Raw genomic sequence first — 17890 nt, 5'->3', positions numbered from 1 at the left:
ATTCTCTGCCTAACTCAATTCAAGTTCATTTGATGTGTTTGATAGACAGAGTGAACTGGGGGATCGGCTGGAGGTGAGGCAAAGCCCTGCAGAAGCAACTTGGCATCTCTTCGCCGTGTAAGCAAAGGGGCTGGAGGGACATGCCACTGAGCTCTCCTCTCCTCGCAGCTCCCAGCGCTGGATGGCCCTGGTATTGTTGCTGCAGCTGGTGTTGTGAATCAGGCCGACGACAAGCGCATCCTACTATCCGGCTATTTCACTACACCAGGGTTGCATCATACCACTTGCTTCGCTCTTCACCCAGCAGCTGGATCCTCCTGCCTCTCCTGGAGCATCTTTGACTGTGCAGTGTTTAACAGAGACACCCCCTCCGTTTAAGAGACTCTGTGATCGGTGCTGGTTTGGGCAAGTAGGCGGTTTTGATGAATTAATGAGGTTCTAAAATAAAGCCATTTCTGCTGGGCATGAGTCTGCTGCTGCCTCTGTTACGAGATAAAGCTGGTGCCCACCTTGCAGGAGGTGCTGGAGCAAGACTTTGTCCTGTCCCCATCTCACCCTTCTCCCTGTTCGCCGGCTGTCCCAGGAATGGCAGTGGCGCAGCCTGTGCCGGTGCATTTCACAGGGCGGTGCCCCGGCGTGCCGAGCTGTGCCGAGGGCCAAGCCATGCCGGTGCAGGCAGGGAAGTGCTGCAGGCAGGGCTGCCTGTCCTCAGCTTCCTGGGTAAGCGGGTGCGCACTGGGGCTTAGGCAATTACGGAGGGCATCTGCTGCCGCACAAACACCACAATGGGGCTGAAGCGAGTCCTCAAAAAGCAGGTGAGAATTTGTGTGTGAGTGCAAAAGACAGCCAAAGGCGGCAGGGCAGGCAGCCCGAATTTTCCATTAAAAGTACTGGGAGCTGAAATTCAAATGGGATCTGGTGCTGCCCTCAAATTTTATTGCCTGTCGTCTTTGGCGATCTTATCTGGAACTGCTTTTAAGGGCGCATGTGACACCGGGCGGCAGAGGTATAAAAGACGCCGGTCCCTCCCCCTGTCCTCGCCTGCTGGTGGCTGTAGGGTGGACGCTGAGCAGCAGCACGGCCTCAGCTGGTGTTTGGTGTCATGTGTTAAGTGGCTTATTAAATCGGGGATGGGGTTTAGGGGAATTTTGAACCCTGAGTACTCAGCCATTCCCCCTGCCTGGGGTGGGGAGCGGAAGGGGGCTGTGGGACCGTGGGTATCTCTGCTGCCCAGCACTGGAGAGCTGCCAGCTCCCAGCCCCGGGCAGTCACGGAGGGACAGTGGCTGCCACTGCTCTGTGTCCCCCAGCCTCTCCAGCCCCCTGGCATCCAAGTCCTGGCAAAGACATCCCTCCCAGCCCTTGATGTCACGCTCTCCCCTTTCCCCTGTTTTCACTGAGACATAAAGGGGCTATTTCCCTCCCCACGTCTGGCATAGCTCGGTGCCACAGGCAGCAACTCGGAGGCTGGCCAAGATGATTTACAAGATTTGCCAGGTCTGGGGCAGTATCTCAGGGAAGGGTGAGGGTACGTGGGAGTCTTGCTCCCATTTTCCATAATAAATCCCAGTGGGAACTGAATGTTCCTGGGTTGGAGCCGGGGGCAAACTCAGCACCGTGTTTCTCTGCGGATCTGTCCTTGGGACTTAATCTCAAATCCGTTATCGCCACTGCCATCGAGCACTGGGAGGCAGCGATACCCATTACAGTGGGTTTGATATCCCTTCCAGCTATTTTTTTCCCCCTGACCAGCTCAGGGTGGTTTGAGCTGATTCCTTTCCCCCATTAGCAATGGTGGTGGGGGGGTGCCAGTTGCCTCGCTCCGGTTTGGCAGGGTATAAAGCTGGTGAGCCCCTCTTAGCCCCGTTCCTCGCCCAGCAGGCACCTGGGCAGGGGCAATGGCTGAGCTGCCCATCCCAGAGCTGCCCACTGCCCTGTCCCGCTGCAGCGGCCGCTTCACCATCAGCACTCTCCTGGGTATGGAGGAGGGTGGCCGGGGTCCCTGCGCACCCACAGAGGGGGCCGGCTGCGACAGCGCCCACCCCACCCACCTCTCCGTCAGCACCCTCTGCACCAGGACCTTCGGTTACAACACGGTGGATGTCGTGCCTGCTTACGAGCACTACGCCAACAGCAAGGGCGTGGGTGATGCTGGGAAGGGCAGGCCCTCGCTGGCGGACCTGCACTCCATCCTTAAGGTAAGGTGGGGTTTGGCTGTGCCACTGGCATCTCTGGCATCCCCTGGCCATGCCACTGGTCCCTGCGGTGTGTCCGTGGTGTGGCACTGGATGTGCACATCCCTGGGATGGCCCCAGGAGAAGCCAGAGGGGTAACCCAGCTGTTCCCAGTCAGCCAGAGCTTTCCCTCCTGCCTGCACCTCCCGGGGGTGGCTGGCTGCCTTGAGCCCTGCCCACCCTCACCCACCTTCCCATTGTCCCTGCAGCCCGAGCCGGCTCGCCTCCACACGCCGGTGTCCGACCCGCAGCAGAGCAATGGCCTGCCGGAGGCTGGGCTGGAGGAGGTGGCAGAAGAGCTGGGCAGAGCCCCTGCACCGGAGCCCGTCCGCTTTGGGTGGGTGAAGGGTGTGATGGTGAGTGCAACTCATCCCACAGGGAGCATCCTCCTGCCCTCCCACCCCCCCAGGTGTTTGCCCCCCATCCTTGTATTTTTCTCAATATATGTATTTTTTGCAAGTGACTGCACTCTGGGAAATTCCCTGCCCTCCTTAGGAGGTTGGTTTTAGCTTGGGGGAGCAGGAGAGCCAGCGTGGCCCCAGCTGTCCCCAGGTGCCTGCATGCTGAGGGCTAGTCCCCCTCTCTGTCCCCCCCAGATTCGCTGCATGCTCAACATCTGGGGAGTCATCCTTTACCTGCGCTTGCCCTGGATCACTGCCCAGGCAGGAATCGGTAGGTGCAACGGCACATTGTGGGCATGACGGCGGCATCGGGCTCACCATCACCCGAACACCTGGTGGGGTGGTGGAGATGCCAGCAGCAGCGAGCATGGAGTGATGTGTAGGGTCCTTGTGGGTCTCCTAGGGAAGGGGGGGGGGGGGTGTCTATGGGGCTGGGGGGATGCAGGAATGAAGTGGTGCCCTCTCCCCGCAGCCCTGACATGGCTCATCATCCTGATGTCCGTCACAGTGACCACCATCACCGGTTTGTCCATCTCTGCCATATCCACCAATGGCAAAGTGAAGTCAGGTAGCATGTCCTCTCATGGCACAGCCTCCGGCCACCCTAGGGGGTTTCGTCCACCCTGGGGCTGCCCCATGGATGTGAACTCCTGGCACGGGCTGCAAAATGCAGGGGGGACCCCAAAAACACGTGGAGGAGGCAGGTAAGGCCATGGGCTGTTCCTTCTGCCTCAGGGGGTACCTACTTCCTCATCTCACGGAGCCTGGGGCCAGAGCTGGGCGGCTCCATCGGGCTGATCTTTGCCTTTGCAAATGCGGTGGCCGTGGCCATGCACACAGTGGGCTTCGCCGAAACCGTCCGGGACCTGCTGCAGGTAAGAAAGCAGCTCTGTGTGTCCTCTGGGTCCTGTTCTCTCCATTTCCTCCCGCCCCACCTCCTCCCTGCACAAGCTGCGTTAATTATCAACATTTGTGTTAATGTTGGGCCACAGATAATCAACCACCAGCTGCTAAAACTCATGGCAATCCTGGTGGTTTGGTAAGGGAAAGGGTTATTTCCATGTTGTGGACGGTTCCCCCTCCCCAGGAGCACAATGCCCTCATCGTGGACCCCACCAACGACATCCGCATCATCGGGGTCATCACTGTGACGGTGCTGCTGGGCATCTCCCTGGCTGGCATGGAGTGGGAGGCCAAGGTAACGCTCACTTCTTCCGCTCACCTTATTCCCTTGGGCTGGTAAGAGCTGTCCCTGCTGCTCGCTGGGCATCCAAGGAGCAGAAGCTGCTCATAGCTCCCCAAAAATGGGCGAGGGTTTCTCCTATCGAGTTTTTCACCCTCTCAGCACCCAAACCCCCACCCCTCAGCTGGCTCTTTCTGTTCTGGCAGGCACAGATACTGTTTTTCCTGGTGATCTTGGTTTCTTTCATAAATTACCTGGTGGGGACAGTGATCCCAGCCACTGCGGAGAAGCAAGCGAAGGGCTTCTTCAGCTATCGAGGTGGGTCCGCCAGGGGTTGGGGTTACACTCAGCAGGTCCAAGTGCATTGCTGGAACCTGGCTCTTTGTTGCCCTTGGGGGAGAAGTTTTCTATGGGAAGGTGCTCTTTGCTGAAAGATGTCATTAAAAGCATGGGGCCTTCCCGTGGGTTACCTACCATCAGTGGTGGGCCTCCATCCAGGAGAAAGGCATTTGGGAGGCCCCAAATGCTTCTCCTCTGCTTCCTCCCTAGCCGAGATCTTTGCCCAGAACTTTGTGCCAAGCTGGCGTGGACCCGACGGCTCCTTCTTCGGCTTGTTTTCCATTTTCTTCCCATCAGCAACTGGCATTCTGGCTGGGGCCAACATTTCGGGTGACCTGAAGGTAGGTTTTGACCATTGCTGCCTGAGATGGTATTTCTCGGGGGTCAAGCCATGTTTTCCCTAGGGCTTTGGTTTTGATCCAACTTTTAGATCCTCTGTTATTTCTTCTGGAAATGTTGGGGTAGGCTCATCCAGGAGATACTCTGCAGCTTTGTGGTGCAATGAATTAAAATTACTCTTGTATGGTGGCTGCAATTAAAATGCCATTTTAGTGGTGCTGCTGGAAAGCTGTCTTATGTCTCTCTGCGACTCCATTGGGCAGGATCCCGCTGTGGCCATCCCCAAGGGCACCTTGATGGCCATTTTCTGGACCACAGTGTCTTACCTGGTGCTTTCTGCTACGATCGGTAAGCAGCACGTCCTCAAGTAAGCTGGGTTGGACACCCCCAAAACGGGTGGCCTAGGAGGATGCAGGTGATGGGAGCCAGGAGCAAGCCACGGGACTCAGGAGCAAGCTGTGGATGCCAGCACCGATACCCCAGGCCAAGTGTTGCCTGAGGTCCCCAGACCTCAATCCTACCCCCATGGGGGGCAAAGTCCTCCTGGTGGGCAACGCAGCTGATGGCATTGCTCACAGCCACCATGCAGGGGGGCAGGCCCATGGCAGGGACTTGGGGCATGTCACAGGCAACAGGACGTGGGGCTGGGTTGCATGAAACCGTGGAGATGCAGCCCAGGAGGCATGCAGGAGGCGAGCGGGCACTGAGCGGACACTGCGTGTCCCCCCAGGTGCCTGCGTGGTCCGGGACGCCTCGGGCAGCCTGAACGACAGCGTGGTGGTGGGCTCGCCAGGCTGCGAGGGACTGGCCTGCGGCTTTGGCTGGAACTTCACTGCCTGTGCCCAGCAGCAGAGCTGCCAATACGGGCTCAGCAACTACTACCAGGTGCTGCTCAGGGCCACCGCCCGCCCCGGTCCCTGCTCCTTACTGGGTTTGTGCTGCAAGGGATGGGTTTCCCAGGGCAGCCCATGCCCCGCATCTCCCCAGCATCCTGGGAGGCACCCGTTCCGTCAAAGCACCCATGTAACGGGGATGCACCAAGGATCGGGTCTTCCTTAGGCTTTTGGTCGCAGCTGGACTTCGCTGCCTGGGTAATGTTGATGGAAAAGCACTGAGGGCAGCAGGATGGGGCTCAGGGGCTGGAACCCCCTTAAGGCCAGGGTGGAGGTTGATGCGCTGTGGGTGCCGGCGTTCCTGACCGCCTGGTTTTTGGGCAGAGCATGAGCATGGTGTCTGGATTTGGCCCCCTCATCACAGCGGGGATCTTTGGTGCTACCCTCTCCTCAGCACTGGCCTGCCTTGTCTCAGCCCCCAAAGTCTTCCAGGTGAGGGCTTGGTGCGTCTGAGTCCCCCAGCTCCTGTCCCCAAGCCCAGCAGCAGGAGCAGGTCGTGGTCCTGGGTGTGTGCTCAGCACCATGGGGCTTTGTGGCCATGAGCAGCCTGGGGGTGAGGAGGATGCTGCCGTCGGCGAAGGCATGAGGCCAGTTTGGCCGTTGCTCTTATGGGTGCAAGAGCCACCATGGCACTGCCATCCTATGTCCTCAGCGAAGACTGCTGTCCCCAACACGCCTCTCCCCACAGTGTCTCTGCAGGGACCAGCTCTACCCTCTCATAGGCTTCTTCGGGAAGGGCTACGGGAAGAACAGTGAGCCCATCCGTGGCTACATGCTCACCTACGTCATCGCCATCGGCTTCATCCTCATCGGTAAGTGCTTGCTGCCCTGGCACCCCCCTGGTGCCCGCTGCCAGCCAGGTGGCTTGGTCTCTGCCACAGACAGCTCGCTCTCCTCCCCACAGCTGAGCTCAACGCCATCGCCCCCATCATCTCCAACTTCTTCCTCTGCTCCTACGCCCTCATCAACTTCAGCTGCTTCCACGCCTCCATCACCAACTCCCCAGGTGGGCTGTGCCGCGCCGTGCTGTGCCATGCTGTGCGGCGGCCAGCTCCCCGTCCCGGCAGCAGCCGCTGTGTGTGTTTACGTGCAGGCTGGCGACCCTCCTTTCGGTATTACAGCAAGTGGGCTGCGCTCTTCGGGGCCACCATCTCAGTGGTGATCATGTTCCTGCTGACCTGGTGGGCGGCCCTCATTGCTTTTAGCATCGTCATCTTCCTCCTGGGATACGTTCTCTACAAAAAGCCGGGTGTGTGGCAGTAACCCAGCACCGGCGATGCCCCAGGAGGTGTCTGGCCCCATTGCTAATCCATCTTCCCTGCATAGACGTCAACTGGGGCTCCTCCATGCAAGCCAGCTCGTACAACATGGCCCTCAACTACTCGGTGGGGCTGAGTGAAGTGGATGAGCACGTCAAGAACTACAGGCAAGGGCGGCTCAACGCAGAGCTGGGCATGGAGGGAGGGGGATGCAGAGCCAGCCACTGCTGCTGGCAAACCCAGGATGGCTTCATTCCCATGGCCATGTCCTCACCATCATCCTCAGTAACTGGGAGCCCTGGCAAAACGTGGCTGTCTTCAAAATCCCATGGTGGAAAGCAGGGCAAACCTTGCCATCCCTGTACAAGGCAGACACGTTAGCCTTACCTGATATAACAAAACCAAAGAGTGAGGCTGAACCCCCAGCCACGTGACTTTTTGTCTCATCCGAAAGATGCTCCCTATAGTTGCCGCTGGCCAGAGATGGCAGAAGAGATGTGGCTTGCTCTGGAGAGGCTCAATGCCTTCTAAATCCCAGCCTGTGCCCCCTTTTTCTCTCCCTGCCGGCAGACCGCAGTGTCTAGTGCTGACTGGCCCTCCCAATTTCCGCCCGGCCCTGGTGGACTTTGTGGGGACGTTCACCAAGAACCTCAGCCTGATGCTTTGCGGCAACGTGCTGATTGTGAGTCACCTGCAAAAGCCAGTTGATTCCTTGTCCTGGGGGCATCGGCCACCTGTGGGTGGTGGGCTGTGAAATCCAGATGCATCCTGGTGGGCTCATGGGGTGGGGACTGAAATATGCTGCTGGATGTTGAAATGTTTTGTCTAGAAGCCTCTCCAGCTTGTTAAGCAATATTGATGAAGCACTGGGATGTCCCTCTGGGCCAATGGCTTCCTCTTGCCAATTAATTGTCAAAGCAAAGACACGGTAGGACGAGATGGTTGCTCAGAGGACAGGAGTGGTCCTGCAGCCCTGAAGGCTCAAGAGCAACTGGGGACATGTGGTGTAGCAAATGCCAGCTCAGCTGCAGCCACAGGACCACTGGCATCGTGTGTGTCAGCCGTTGACTCCCAAAACTCGCTGGTTTTCTTGCTGTGATTGCAACCTCTCACATGTGCAGCAGTTACACCCAGGTCTTCCCAATGACTTGGAAGGAGAGAGGCTGGAAGTCCTTGTTGGCAATCATCAGCTGGAAGGGGCCGTCTGTGCCTCAGCCCCTGCCTCTGCTCCCCCTAGGGACCACGGAAGCAGAAGATGCCAGAGTCCCGGCTGATGGCAGATGGCCACACCAAGTGGCTGACGAAGAGGAAGATCAAGGCTTTCTACACGGATGTGGTGGCTGAGGATCTGAGAAGTGGTGTCCAAATGCTCATCCAGGTGGAGCCACCCTTAGCCATCAACTAAGAGCTGGGGATCCCCCAGGGTCCCCCCTCTTCCATCATGGCTCAGGGGGCTCTGACCCCCATCCCCGACCTCCAGGCACCCCCCTTTGCATTGCTCCCCTGCGGACTGCCATCACCCGTGTCCATCTGTCCCTGCAGAGGGGTCTCATGGGGACATCTATCCATAGGCTGCCGGCCTGGGGAAGATGAGACCAAACATCCTGGTGCTGGGCTACAAGAGGAACTGGCAGAGGGCATCCCCACAGAGCCTGGAGGACTACGTGGGCATCCTGCAGTACGGCCACAGTGGCTCCTCCAGCCCTGGGGACGGTGGCACCCAGCGGTGGCCCCGCAGTTGGGTGCAGAGATGCTGTGGCCACGTGCACGGGGTCCGGCCAGGCTAGCAGTGCTGGCAGACACGAGCCGGCCACCTTTAACTGCCTTCTCCTCCCTCCTTCCAGTGACGCCTTCGATTTCAAGTACGGCATGTGCTTAATGAGGATGAAGGAAGGGCTGAACGTTTCCCGAGTGATGCAGGCTCATGGTAAGCGGTTTTGGGCAGCCAGGGATGCTCAGACATGTGCTGGAGCTGTAAGACGTGCCAGCTGGCACCGTGTCCCCAGGCGAAGATCACAGTCCTGGGTGGATATCATTCCTGGGCTGGGACAGAAGGGGATGGGGAGAGCAGGGTGCTGCCCTGCTGCCTGTGCTCTTCTCCTCCCTCCCCAGTTAACCCCACGTTTGAGGCAGCAGATCACCTCAAGGAGAACGGCACCGGTGGCAGAGCGGCCCCGGGCACAGGTTGGTCCTGGCTCAGGGCCACCCAAAGCATCCCCAGCTCCAAGGATTATTCCCAGGGAGTCAGGTTTGCAGGCAGGGCCGTGGGTTTCAAGCAGTGATGGGGAATAGGGCTGGGACCAGGAGGAAGTGGTGCCTTTAATCCACGACCAGCAGTGCCCCTCGCCAACATCAGGACCCTCTTGCCCAGCAGTGGACCCTGCCGCCTTGACCGGTGAGCAGCAGGCAAGCAGCATCTTCCAGAGCGAGCAGGGCAAGAAGACCATCGACATTTACTGGCTCTTTGACGACGGAGGTAACCTTCACCTTTGGCTGCTGCAGCTCTTCCCTGTCTGTCCAGCTAATGCGAACCCAGCACCTCCATCACGGTGCCCAGGAGGCCCTGGTCCTTGCCGGACGGTGCCAGGGCGACCCTGGCGTCTGGCATCAAGAAAGCGCTGGTGAGCCCACGGGGTCACTGCTGCATCTCCCATCGGGTGTTTTGGGGACAGGTCTCACGCTGCTCATCCCCTACCTCCTGGGGCGCAAGAAGCGGTGGGGAAAGTGCAAAATCCGGGTGTTCGTTGGCGGGCAGATCAACAGGATGGACGAGGAGAGGAAGGCGTAAGTGCTGGCAGCCCCTCAGCCACGCAGCCGCTGCCACTGCCCCCAGCCCCTGGGCTTTGCCGTAACGGGATCTGTGGGCTCCGATGTGGCTGCTTTGCCTTGCTTCTCTGAAAATCAATGTGATTGCAGAGAGGGAGAAACCCAAGCCCAAACCGAGGACGGCAGCAGGGGTTTCTCCCAGGGCAGGTCCCTGCCGGAGCCACTGTGTCCTGCTAATTTTTGGAAAATATGTCCTTTTCCCTCTGGTAGGATTGTCTCTCTGCTGAGCAAGTTCCGCCTCGGCTTCCATGAGGTCCACATCCTCCCCGATATCAACCAGAAACCCCGGCCAGAGCAGTAACCACCCTCTCCCCTTCTCCGCCCACCCAGCACCCCCCAAAACCCACCCGGGCCCCCTTTCCTGGCACCGTCTGTTTGTCTTGTAGCATCAAGAGGTTCGACGACCTGATCGCTCCCTTCAGGCTGAACGATGGCTTCAAAGATGAGGCTACGGTGAATGAGATGAGGCAGGGCTGTCCCTGGAAGATCTCTGACGAGGAGGTCGATAAAAACAGAGCCAAGGTAGTGCTGGTGCCAGGGGGGGCTGCCACAAAGGGTCTCCTGCTTTTCAGACATAATTCAGTCTGTTTGGAAACAATCATTTTGCGTTTGTCAACCCTCTGGGCTCCGCAGTCGCTCCGACAAGTGAGGCTGAACGAGATTTTGCTGGATTACTCGCGGGACGCAGCACTCATAGCCATGTAGGTGCCAGCAACACTCTTGCACCCGTTTCTTTCCCCATGGAAATGGTCCCTCTGGATGTTCACTCCCACCCCCACACAGGGAGATCCTGGACAGACACCCCAATGCTGTGGTGGGACAGGGCTGCACCGCAGGGAAAAGCCCTTGGAAGGCACCAAGGGGTCCAGCCTGGGTCCTAGTGGGAAGGGGAGGACGTGGTGTTGCCCGTTTTTAGGGAAATAACCTGCAAATTAGCACCAGGTTGAGAGAGGGGCTAAGGACAGAGCTTGGCCCAGCGGGGCAGCCGGAGGGGGCTGCGCTGGCTCTGCCTCACCCGGCCCCTCACTGCCGCTGCAGCACACTGCCCATCGGCAGGAAGGGGCGCTGCCCCAGCTCCCTCTACATGGCCTGGCTCGAGACGCTCTCGCAGGACCTGAGACCCCCCGTCATCCTCACCCGAGGAAACCAAGAGAACGTGCTGACCTTTTACTGCCAATAAAACCTCCTGGATCCCTGCCGACTTGGGATGTGAATTTTTCAGGCCAGACCTCAGAGCACTCTCACCTGGGGGCCTGGGGGAGCAGTGTGTGGTCGCCAGCTCTAGGGAAATGCCCACCATGCGCAATGGCCACCCTCTTACAAAGACTCGTTTTGCTGATCTCAGTCTTTGTAGGTTTGATTATCAGTATAAAATCATGCAGGCCCTGGGTTTTGCCAGAGCCATGCAGGTGAGGTGTGGGGTCCCATCCCAAGAGCAGCAAGGGGACAGCAGGGGCCCCACACCTGCTCCCCCAGGACAGTCCGAGTGGTGCACAGGGGCTGAGCCCTGGCAAAGCCACAGCCCCAGGGGGAGAACTGCCCCAGGGGGCCGGGAGCAGGTCAGCACTGAGCCCAGGGGCTGCGGGGACCCTGCACGTCCGTGTGGGGACAGGGACTCAGCCTCAAAACTAGCCGAGCCAGTCCCTGACAGCCAAGCAGCAGCAAGATGTTGTCTTGGGCTGTGGTGCCTGGCTGCAGGCATGGGTCCAGCTCCTGATGGAGACAAAATTAACCACCAGAACCAGGACATTTCCTGGCACAGGCTGCCCAGGGCAGGGCAGGAGCAAGGCTCAATTCCAAAAGCACACCCCAGGCCCCCTTTCGCCCTGCAGGAGAAACACACAACTCCGTTCACCTCGATCGTTACAGAATTTACTGATCATCACCACCAGGATTAAAAGTGTCAGTAGAAAAATAAAATTTACCGAATTTTCTATCATACAAAGATTTGTTCACGACAGCCGCAGCCATTAGCAACAGGAAGCCGGGCGTCACCAGCCCAGCGCAGGGGGTGTGTGCGCACAGAAAGCAGGGCCACCAGTCTCTGCTCCAGCAGCGCCGTTTCTCCAGGGCAGGCGGTTTCCCTCCAAGGTGTTTCCTTGACCGACGCTCCTGGCTGGGAGTTCACCGCACTGCCAAGCCTGGGACACCTTCATGTTGACATTTTTGCAAGCTTTTTACAGCTTTTGGCAAGATGATTGAGCAAAGTCTACCGCCGCCAGCTGAAAACTGAAGGGATCCCTCTGCTCACCTCGCTCGGGACAAGGATCACTAAGGGAAGATGAAACCGATGTGGCGAGAGGGGAGGAAACTGCTGGCAGCGACCGATGTAGTGCGTCGACTCAAAACTACTCCTCCTTCCCATCTGGATCTGGTTTTACCGGAGAGGAGGGCAGGGAGGCAGCCAGGGGAGCGGAGGCTGCTCTGCAAGTACAGAGGTGACATGAAGGACTTGCGCCTAGCGCCAATACCTCTCAAGACAAGTCAGCAGCTGATCATTCATCTTTTATGCAAGAATTCTCTGAAAATATCAGGGCACCTGGGCACAGAGAGGCACGAACCACTCAACTTCCGAACAGTGGCCAAGCTGCCAACTACAGCAGCCCCCCTGGCCTCAAAAATGGACTTTGGGAGATCACGATGGGTAGAAAACAGGAGGTTTGCCATTTGCCCAGCACCAAGTGATTTTATTGAGCAATTTTTTTCATTTGTTCTGAGTTCTTAACAGCCCGGATTTGTGTCCTGCGTGCCTCAGCACCATTACTGCAGAGGAACCATCCCCGTGCTGCGGCACACTGATAAAGTGCTTTCCCAGTTGCAATCAGCTTAGTCCTTGTCACCGAGGTAAGCCAGGCACTGGGGCAGGGGGAAGGGGGAGCGCAGCGGGTGCCCAGGACTCCGGTTTCTAGTGTCACCTGAAAGATAAGGCCAGACCTGACCAGTCTAAGTCCCAGAAGAGACTTTTAATCCATCCAGGAAAACACAGGATAACCCACGGGAATTAAAGCAGGCCCTCTGGACATGCACTGGGTATGCAGCCATCTGAAATAAGAAGTGGGAAGGGGGAAAGACATCTAGAGAGATCACCGATCCTGCTTTTTCACTAGGGGCAGAAGTGGAGAGGGAAGGAGAGGCCCAGCCTTCCCCTGGGGGGCGCGGCGGTAGGAAGACAGGCTCTCTACAAGCAGCACAGCACACGGGGCACTCCGAAGACCCAGGGTTCAGTACACGTTATACCGCTTGGATCTCACCCACCTAAGGAGAAGTGTTCACAATAAAGTCTTCCCTAAGACGCACAGTTTTATTCCCTGAATTAACATGGGCTAAAATTTAAATAAACCTCAGCCAGCAGCTCCTGAAGAATGCCTCTCCCCACAGACCACTCTGGAGAAGTCAGTACATAGAGAGAAATTCTTCTCCGTGACAAACGCAGGGCCCTGTTGAGGGTTGTTTCAACACAGAGGACATAGGGTTCATGGGAAACAACTGGCCTTACAACATGCTGCAGGTACAAAAGGTGAGCTGGTTTGGAAACCAAAGGAGTTCAGTGAAACCACAGATGGGAAGCATGTCCTGCAAGGCCAGACGCAGACGGCACCTTCCCTCGGCAGCCCCCACGAACATCCGCTGGTGACATGCAACCAAGGAGCACAGCGCAGCTACCGAGCTGGCTGCACCACCCAGCCACACCCTTGGGATTCAACCTCAGCTTCCCCAAGGGCCCCCAGAACACCAAGCCCCCCAGAAAGCACCCAGCTGGCTACCCGAGAGCCCCAGCCTCCAGGCGAAAGGACAGATCTAAGAGTTAGTTAAAAGCCACTTAAAACAAAACAAACTAAATCAATTCATTAGGAGAGATCATACTGCCTGCTGGCAAGGGTTGCTTTGGGGCTGTGTTCACACGGCTCTTCCCTGACAGACATGGCAATCACCCAGGCTCCTCCCGGGACCCTCGCAGCATCCCATCCACTGGCACGCTGCGGGCGGGGTGCCAAAAACATGGTGCGCTCACCACCTCCGCGCCCGGGAAGCCCCAAGCCACAACAAGCCAGCGCCGGCCGTGCAGTTCTGACCAGCACAGCCACCGAAGGAGCCACGTGCTGAATTTCACACAAGCTGTCCTGCGGCGCTCACGTATCAGTGAAGACACCCCCATCTGCCACACCAATGTAAACATGATCAGCAAGGAAAAGGAGAACGGGGAAGTTTAAGAACATGAGTCTCCTTCAGAGCCTGAGAAGCAGCAGTGCACGCTCACACGCACGCCCCGGGATTTCTAGGGTGGGCAGCAGAGCGTAGTGCCCATTCGGCTGTGCTTCGCCTCTCAGGCAGAAGGTACATGGTGCCAGAAGAGCTTCACCGTAATAAAATTCACAAAACAGCCCTCCTTTTTACACTGGTTATTTCCCCTGCCGCAGCATAGTCATGGCTCTCAGCCACAAATTTGTACTTTAACCTCTCTAAAATGATTTTTCCTTTTGCTGCTCCCAAACTCACTATGACCAAGATCTGGTATTAGGAAGTTGGGGCAAGGAAGAAAACAAATTAATTTTCTTATTTAAAAAATTCACATTAAAAGAGCTTCAGGTTCACTGCAAACAAAGTAGCAAGAGGTCAAATCATCAAGCGAGCTCCGAAGACATGACATCACTCTGTAGTACTGTTTCTACCCCAGAACAGCCCGTGTCACATCTTAGCTGTGTCCCGTTGCTACAACTCATCACTGGTAAAAGGTACGTGTCCTCCTCCTCCGGAAGCCATTTTCTTGTCCTCCAGAGAAATAAGGTTTCACTTGGCACTTAATGTTACCAAAAAGTAACAAAAATCACAATTTTTAGCTTAATTTGAAGCCACGCTGGAGGCAGGAGCAGGCTTTCACATATCCTTTAACCAGTGGAAGATGCACACGCCTTGAGTTGTCCTCCCTCGTGATTTGTTCCAAAGGTGGCACAGGCAGCAGTTACTTTGCTCTTCCTCCAGTTTGTGAGCTCTAATGCCTGAGGAAGAGCTAGAGAGTGGCTAAAATCCGTAGAAACGAAACCACCACCACGCAGAACGTCTGGCCCACTCCTAAAATGAGGGCTTCAAAGGGAATCATTTTTTTCCCTGCAGCTCTGTAAACTCCAGCAATGGCAGCACCTGTGGAGAGGGAAAAAGGCCGACACGTGAATGCGCGACAGCACACACTGCTATACCACAGGAGGAAGTCTCGGAGGACTGAGACTGGGGCAGAGAACACGGAGGGGTCTGTGGGAAAGGGCCCTGAACACCTGCATGCCGGCTGGCAGAACTGCCAGACTGGGTTTACATGACAGACCTCAGCCAGTAACCAACGCATGCTGGTGGCAACGGGTACCCTGGTGGTGAAGCTCTGCTGAGGCCTCCAGAAGGTGCAGAGGTTGGGGTGATTCTGGATGTGCTCTCGTCACAAGATCCTCTACACCACAGCCCACAAGCTGCAAATATTACCCAGTTTCGTGCACAGACACCAAACCTGTAAGTGTTTTTTCTCCGAGTGCTCAGAAACCTGAAAGCCCACCTGGCTCTGCACCTGACGGGCACGTTTGGTCCCCCTGGCAAAGACACCAGTTGGGATGGTCCAGCTCTTTCAAACATGGGGCAAGGAGGGGAATGTAGCCAAAACTTTAATCTCCTCTCTACCCCGGGAAATGCCGCGGTTCGACGTGCTCCTGAGGGCAGGCTCTGACGGCTGCAGAGCCAGCTGGGGCATATTTTCGAGCATCTACCGTACTTGTCAGGATGCCGGCGGTAATGGGTCCCACGATGCCCATCAGCAGGAGGCTCACGGACATGAACCTGCCGTACTTGTGATGCCTGAGCGTGAAGAGCGCTAGCAAAGCGGCCGGGACGTGGAAGGAGAGGGAGGAGACGAGGGCCCACAGGAAGACGCCATACCACATCTCTGTGGAGAGAAGGGCCGTGAGGCGGGCCCGGGGCCCGCAGGCCGCCAGCGGAGGCGGCGGGAGGGCCCCGCAGCGGAGAGGGTACCTGGGAAGGTGGAGAGCGGGCTGGAGTAGGTGGTGGTGCCGTTGCCGACGCGGGGCACTAGGCGGAGGCTGAGGATCTGCTGCAGGAGCCCCCCGCCGCTGCCGCCCACCTCGCCGCCCTCCATTCCCTCACCGGCCCCGCCGCCGCCATCCGCCGGCTCCCCTTCCGCCTGCCTCCTTCCGCCCGCCCCAGCCAATGGAAAGCGTGGAGCGGTGACAGGCAGGCCTCTCCGCCAACCGCCCACCGCCAGGGAAGGTCCGGGCAGCCGGGCCCCGTCCCCAGCCCCGCGCTGCCATGGGAACGGCTGTCGGCCGCAAAGAGTGCCGGGAGCCCCCTCGAGACGGAAGCCCCCCTCGGCACGCAGGGCGGTGCCATTGGTCGGGGCTGGCAGGGCGCTCTAGCCGGCTGGCTGATCTCTCCTCTCTGCTCCTCGTGCTCGGCGCCGCCTCGGAGGCGCAGCCATCGCCCACCCCGCCAGGGGGCGCCCGGGGCCGGCGGCGACGCTCTAGGCGGCGGCAGCGGGCGCGCGTGAGGAGGAGGAGGCAGCGGCGGCGGGCGTGAGGCGGCGGCGGGGCCGGGAGCATGTCGGGCTCGGAGGAGTACTCTTCGGCCGAGGACGAGGACTACGTGCCCTCAGGTGAGTGGTGGCGGGGTGGGGGGGCGCGGGGTGGCGGTCCCGGCAGTCCTGGCGCTCACCAGCTGTGCTTGCAGGTGCGGAGTACAGCGAGGACGACGTGAGCGAGCTGGTACGGGAGGAGGCGGCGGACAGCCCGCGGCCGCCCCGCGGCAGGAGGAGCCCCCGCCGCCCCGCCAGCAGGTACGGCCGTGGGCGGAGCCACCGGCCCGGGTGGGAGAATCCGCGTTAGCCCGGCCCGGCCCGGCTGGGAGCCGCTTCCGCCGGTAGCCGTTCCTCCAGGCGCAGCGCTGAGGGGCTGAGAAACGAGAATTGCTTTTCTTCGTTCCGGTTTAACGACCGGCAGCGATCCTCAGGCTCTCTTCAGACACCGTGCCTGAAAACCCGCCCCGGGAGCTTGTTGTTTCCCTTTTAATAAGCCTTTTCAAGTATAAAGCATTTTTCGGAGGGAGAAAACCCCCATATATACAGTTTATTTAAGGGTGGTTCCTATCCAGCCCAAGTTCTTCTCCCCTCCTGGTTCCCGCAGTGTCCTAGAGTCCGTTACATACTTACAGCTCCAGGCACACATGTGCCGGTCCACTTCAGGGGGACTGCCAGCTTCAGGCTTGCTGTGTTTTCTGGATAACGTCATCTTTTAATGAAATAGCTTCACCCCCAAGATTAGAGGAAACCTTTCAGGTAGAATGTCTTATCCAGAATATGAATTTCCATGTTGCTTCAGCCATGCTTATGATTCAGCTCTGGAGGAGTGTTGCAGCGCTTCAGTATAATTTTTATTCTGGCATCTGCTTCCAGGAAGAGGAAGAAAGGAGGTCTCTTGCTAGAACCAGATGAGAAAGAGGAAGAAAAGGCCCAACAGAATGAAGAGGAGGAGGAAGAGGAAGTGGATAATGTAGAGCTGGTGGAAAGAAACAGAGAAGAAGAAGAAAAAAAGAAAGAGGATGCTCTCTGGGCCAGTTTCCTTAGTGATGTGGGACAGAAACCCAAAGCGGTGGCTGCCACACAAGTGACTCAAGCAAAGAAGGTAATGGGGGCCTGGGCCTTCACCCAGGGGGTGTGGGAAGGGCCCGAAGCTTTAGAGCACACAGTGTTGGTTCTAGCTGGGACCAGATGTCAGTCAGAGCTGGGAAGAGGCTGGGTTTACCCCTGCCCCATCTGCTTTGTAAGCCTGGAGCCCCATCGTGGGGCAAACTGTAAGCTGCTGGTTTCCTTCCAACTGGGGGGTTCTGGGATCTGGCGGTGCTGCTTTTGGAGCTGCTTGTCAGCATCTCAGAATGTCCCACAGAGCCCCGTTGGCTTCTCTTTCTGGTCCTGGATTCTCCTTGTGACGTAGGAGCAATATGGTGGGGTTCAGTCCAAGTTGTGCTTGTGGGCACAGCTCTCCTCCGAGGCTTGTGCCTTTCGTGGTGCTCAAAAAAAAAAAAGAAAAAAAGGAGATTGTGTGAGTGGGGAAGCAGAAGAGACCTGTGCTGACATCTCTGTGCCTTGCCCTTCGTCCTTGTACAGGGAGGGGTTCTGGAAGCTTTCTGCATGTTGGGATGGACATTTGTAACAAGAATTAATTCAGCTTTCTCTAGTTTCCTTTGTAAGCTCCATTAACATGCTCTCACTGTCTGTGGAGGTTTTCTGTAGAGAGAATTCTGTGTGTAATCAGCTATTTAAAAGGATTTTGTTCTTAAAAAAACCCAAATGCATGTATTTACCTTGTAAAGCCTTTCACACTGCAGGTGGTAGAGGGGAAGAAGAAGGTACCAAAGCTGACCCTCTGTTC

At 57.6% G+C, this 17890-nt stretch overlaps 3 protein-coding genes across 6 annotated transcripts in view; 2 read left to right on the top strand and 1 right to left on the bottom strand.

The window, feature by feature from the left end:
• The first annotated feature begins 1897 nt into the window (after window positions 1-1897).
• SLC12A3 (solute carrier family 12 member 3) lies at window positions 1898-10653 on the top strand. Of its 3 annotated transcripts, none has more exons than XM_086469491.1 (26): window positions 1898-2197; window positions 2443-2589; window positions 2830-2905; window positions 3107-3202; window positions 3370-3509; window positions 3722-3832; window positions 4024-4135; window positions 4367-4497; window positions 4759-4843; window positions 5226-5380; window positions 5713-5820; window positions 6077-6200; window positions 6293-6394; window positions 6482-6637; window positions 6715-6814; window positions 7218-7329; window positions 7885-8025; window positions 8219-8325; window positions 8492-8574; window positions 8760-8831; window positions 9022-9123; window positions 9320-9431; window positions 9684-9770; window positions 9860-9995; window positions 10107-10174; window positions 10512-10653. In XM_086469491.1, the coding sequence occupies exons 1-26, from the start codon at window positions 1898-1900 to the stop codon at window positions 10651-10653; spliced, it is 3105 nt and encodes a 1034-aa protein (XP_086325617.1). The 3 variants fall into 3 exon arrangements, with proteins under 3 accessions (XP_086325617.1, XP_086325616.1, XP_086325614.1); XM_086469490.1 differs by having other exon boundaries at window positions 9019-9123; XM_086469488.1 differs by having other exon boundaries at window positions 3107-3245; window positions 3308-3509.
• Window positions 10654-11331: 678 nt separating this feature from the next.
• Window positions 11332-15606, bottom strand: TMEM170A (transmembrane protein 170A). 2 transcript variants are annotated; one of them, XM_086469022.1, is made up of 4 exons: window positions 15483-15606; window positions 15221-15396; window positions 15001-15016; window positions 11332-14612 (listed from the first exon to the last, which is right to left on the bottom strand). In XM_086469022.1, exons 1-4 carry the CDS (start codon window positions 15604-15606, stop codon window positions 14482-14484), a joined length of 447 nt encoding a protein of 148 aa, XP_086325148.1. In that variant the 3' UTR covers window positions 11332-14481. The 2 variants fall into 2 exon arrangements, with proteins under 2 accessions (XP_086325148.1, XP_086325147.1); XM_086469021.1 differs by lacking the exon at window positions 15001-15016 and having other exon boundaries at window positions 15226-15396.
• Window positions 15607-16064: 458 nt separating this feature from the next.
• Window positions 16065-17890, top strand: part of CFDP1 (chromatin remodeling protein CFDP1) — a 65916-nt gene continuing 64090 nt past the window's right edge. The window contains exons 1-3 of the mRNA XM_086469220.1: window positions 16065-16119; window positions 16194-16299; window positions 16915-17143. Coding sequence (XP_086325346.1) covers window positions 16065-16119; window positions 16194-16299; window positions 16915-17143 — 390 coding nt within the window. The remainder of the gene's footprint in view (window positions 16120-16193; window positions 16300-16914; window positions 17144-17890) is intronic.

This window comes from Leptosomus discolor, chromosome 8, assembly GCF_034619465.1.
Source record: "Leptosomus discolor isolate bLepDis1 chromosome 8, bLepDis1.hap2, whole genome shotgun sequence".
NCBI classification, from domain to species: Eukaryota; Metazoa; Chordata; class Aves; order Leptosomiformes; family Leptosomidae; genus Leptosomus; species Leptosomus discolor.
This window is presented reverse-complemented; position numbering and strand designations above follow the sequence as displayed.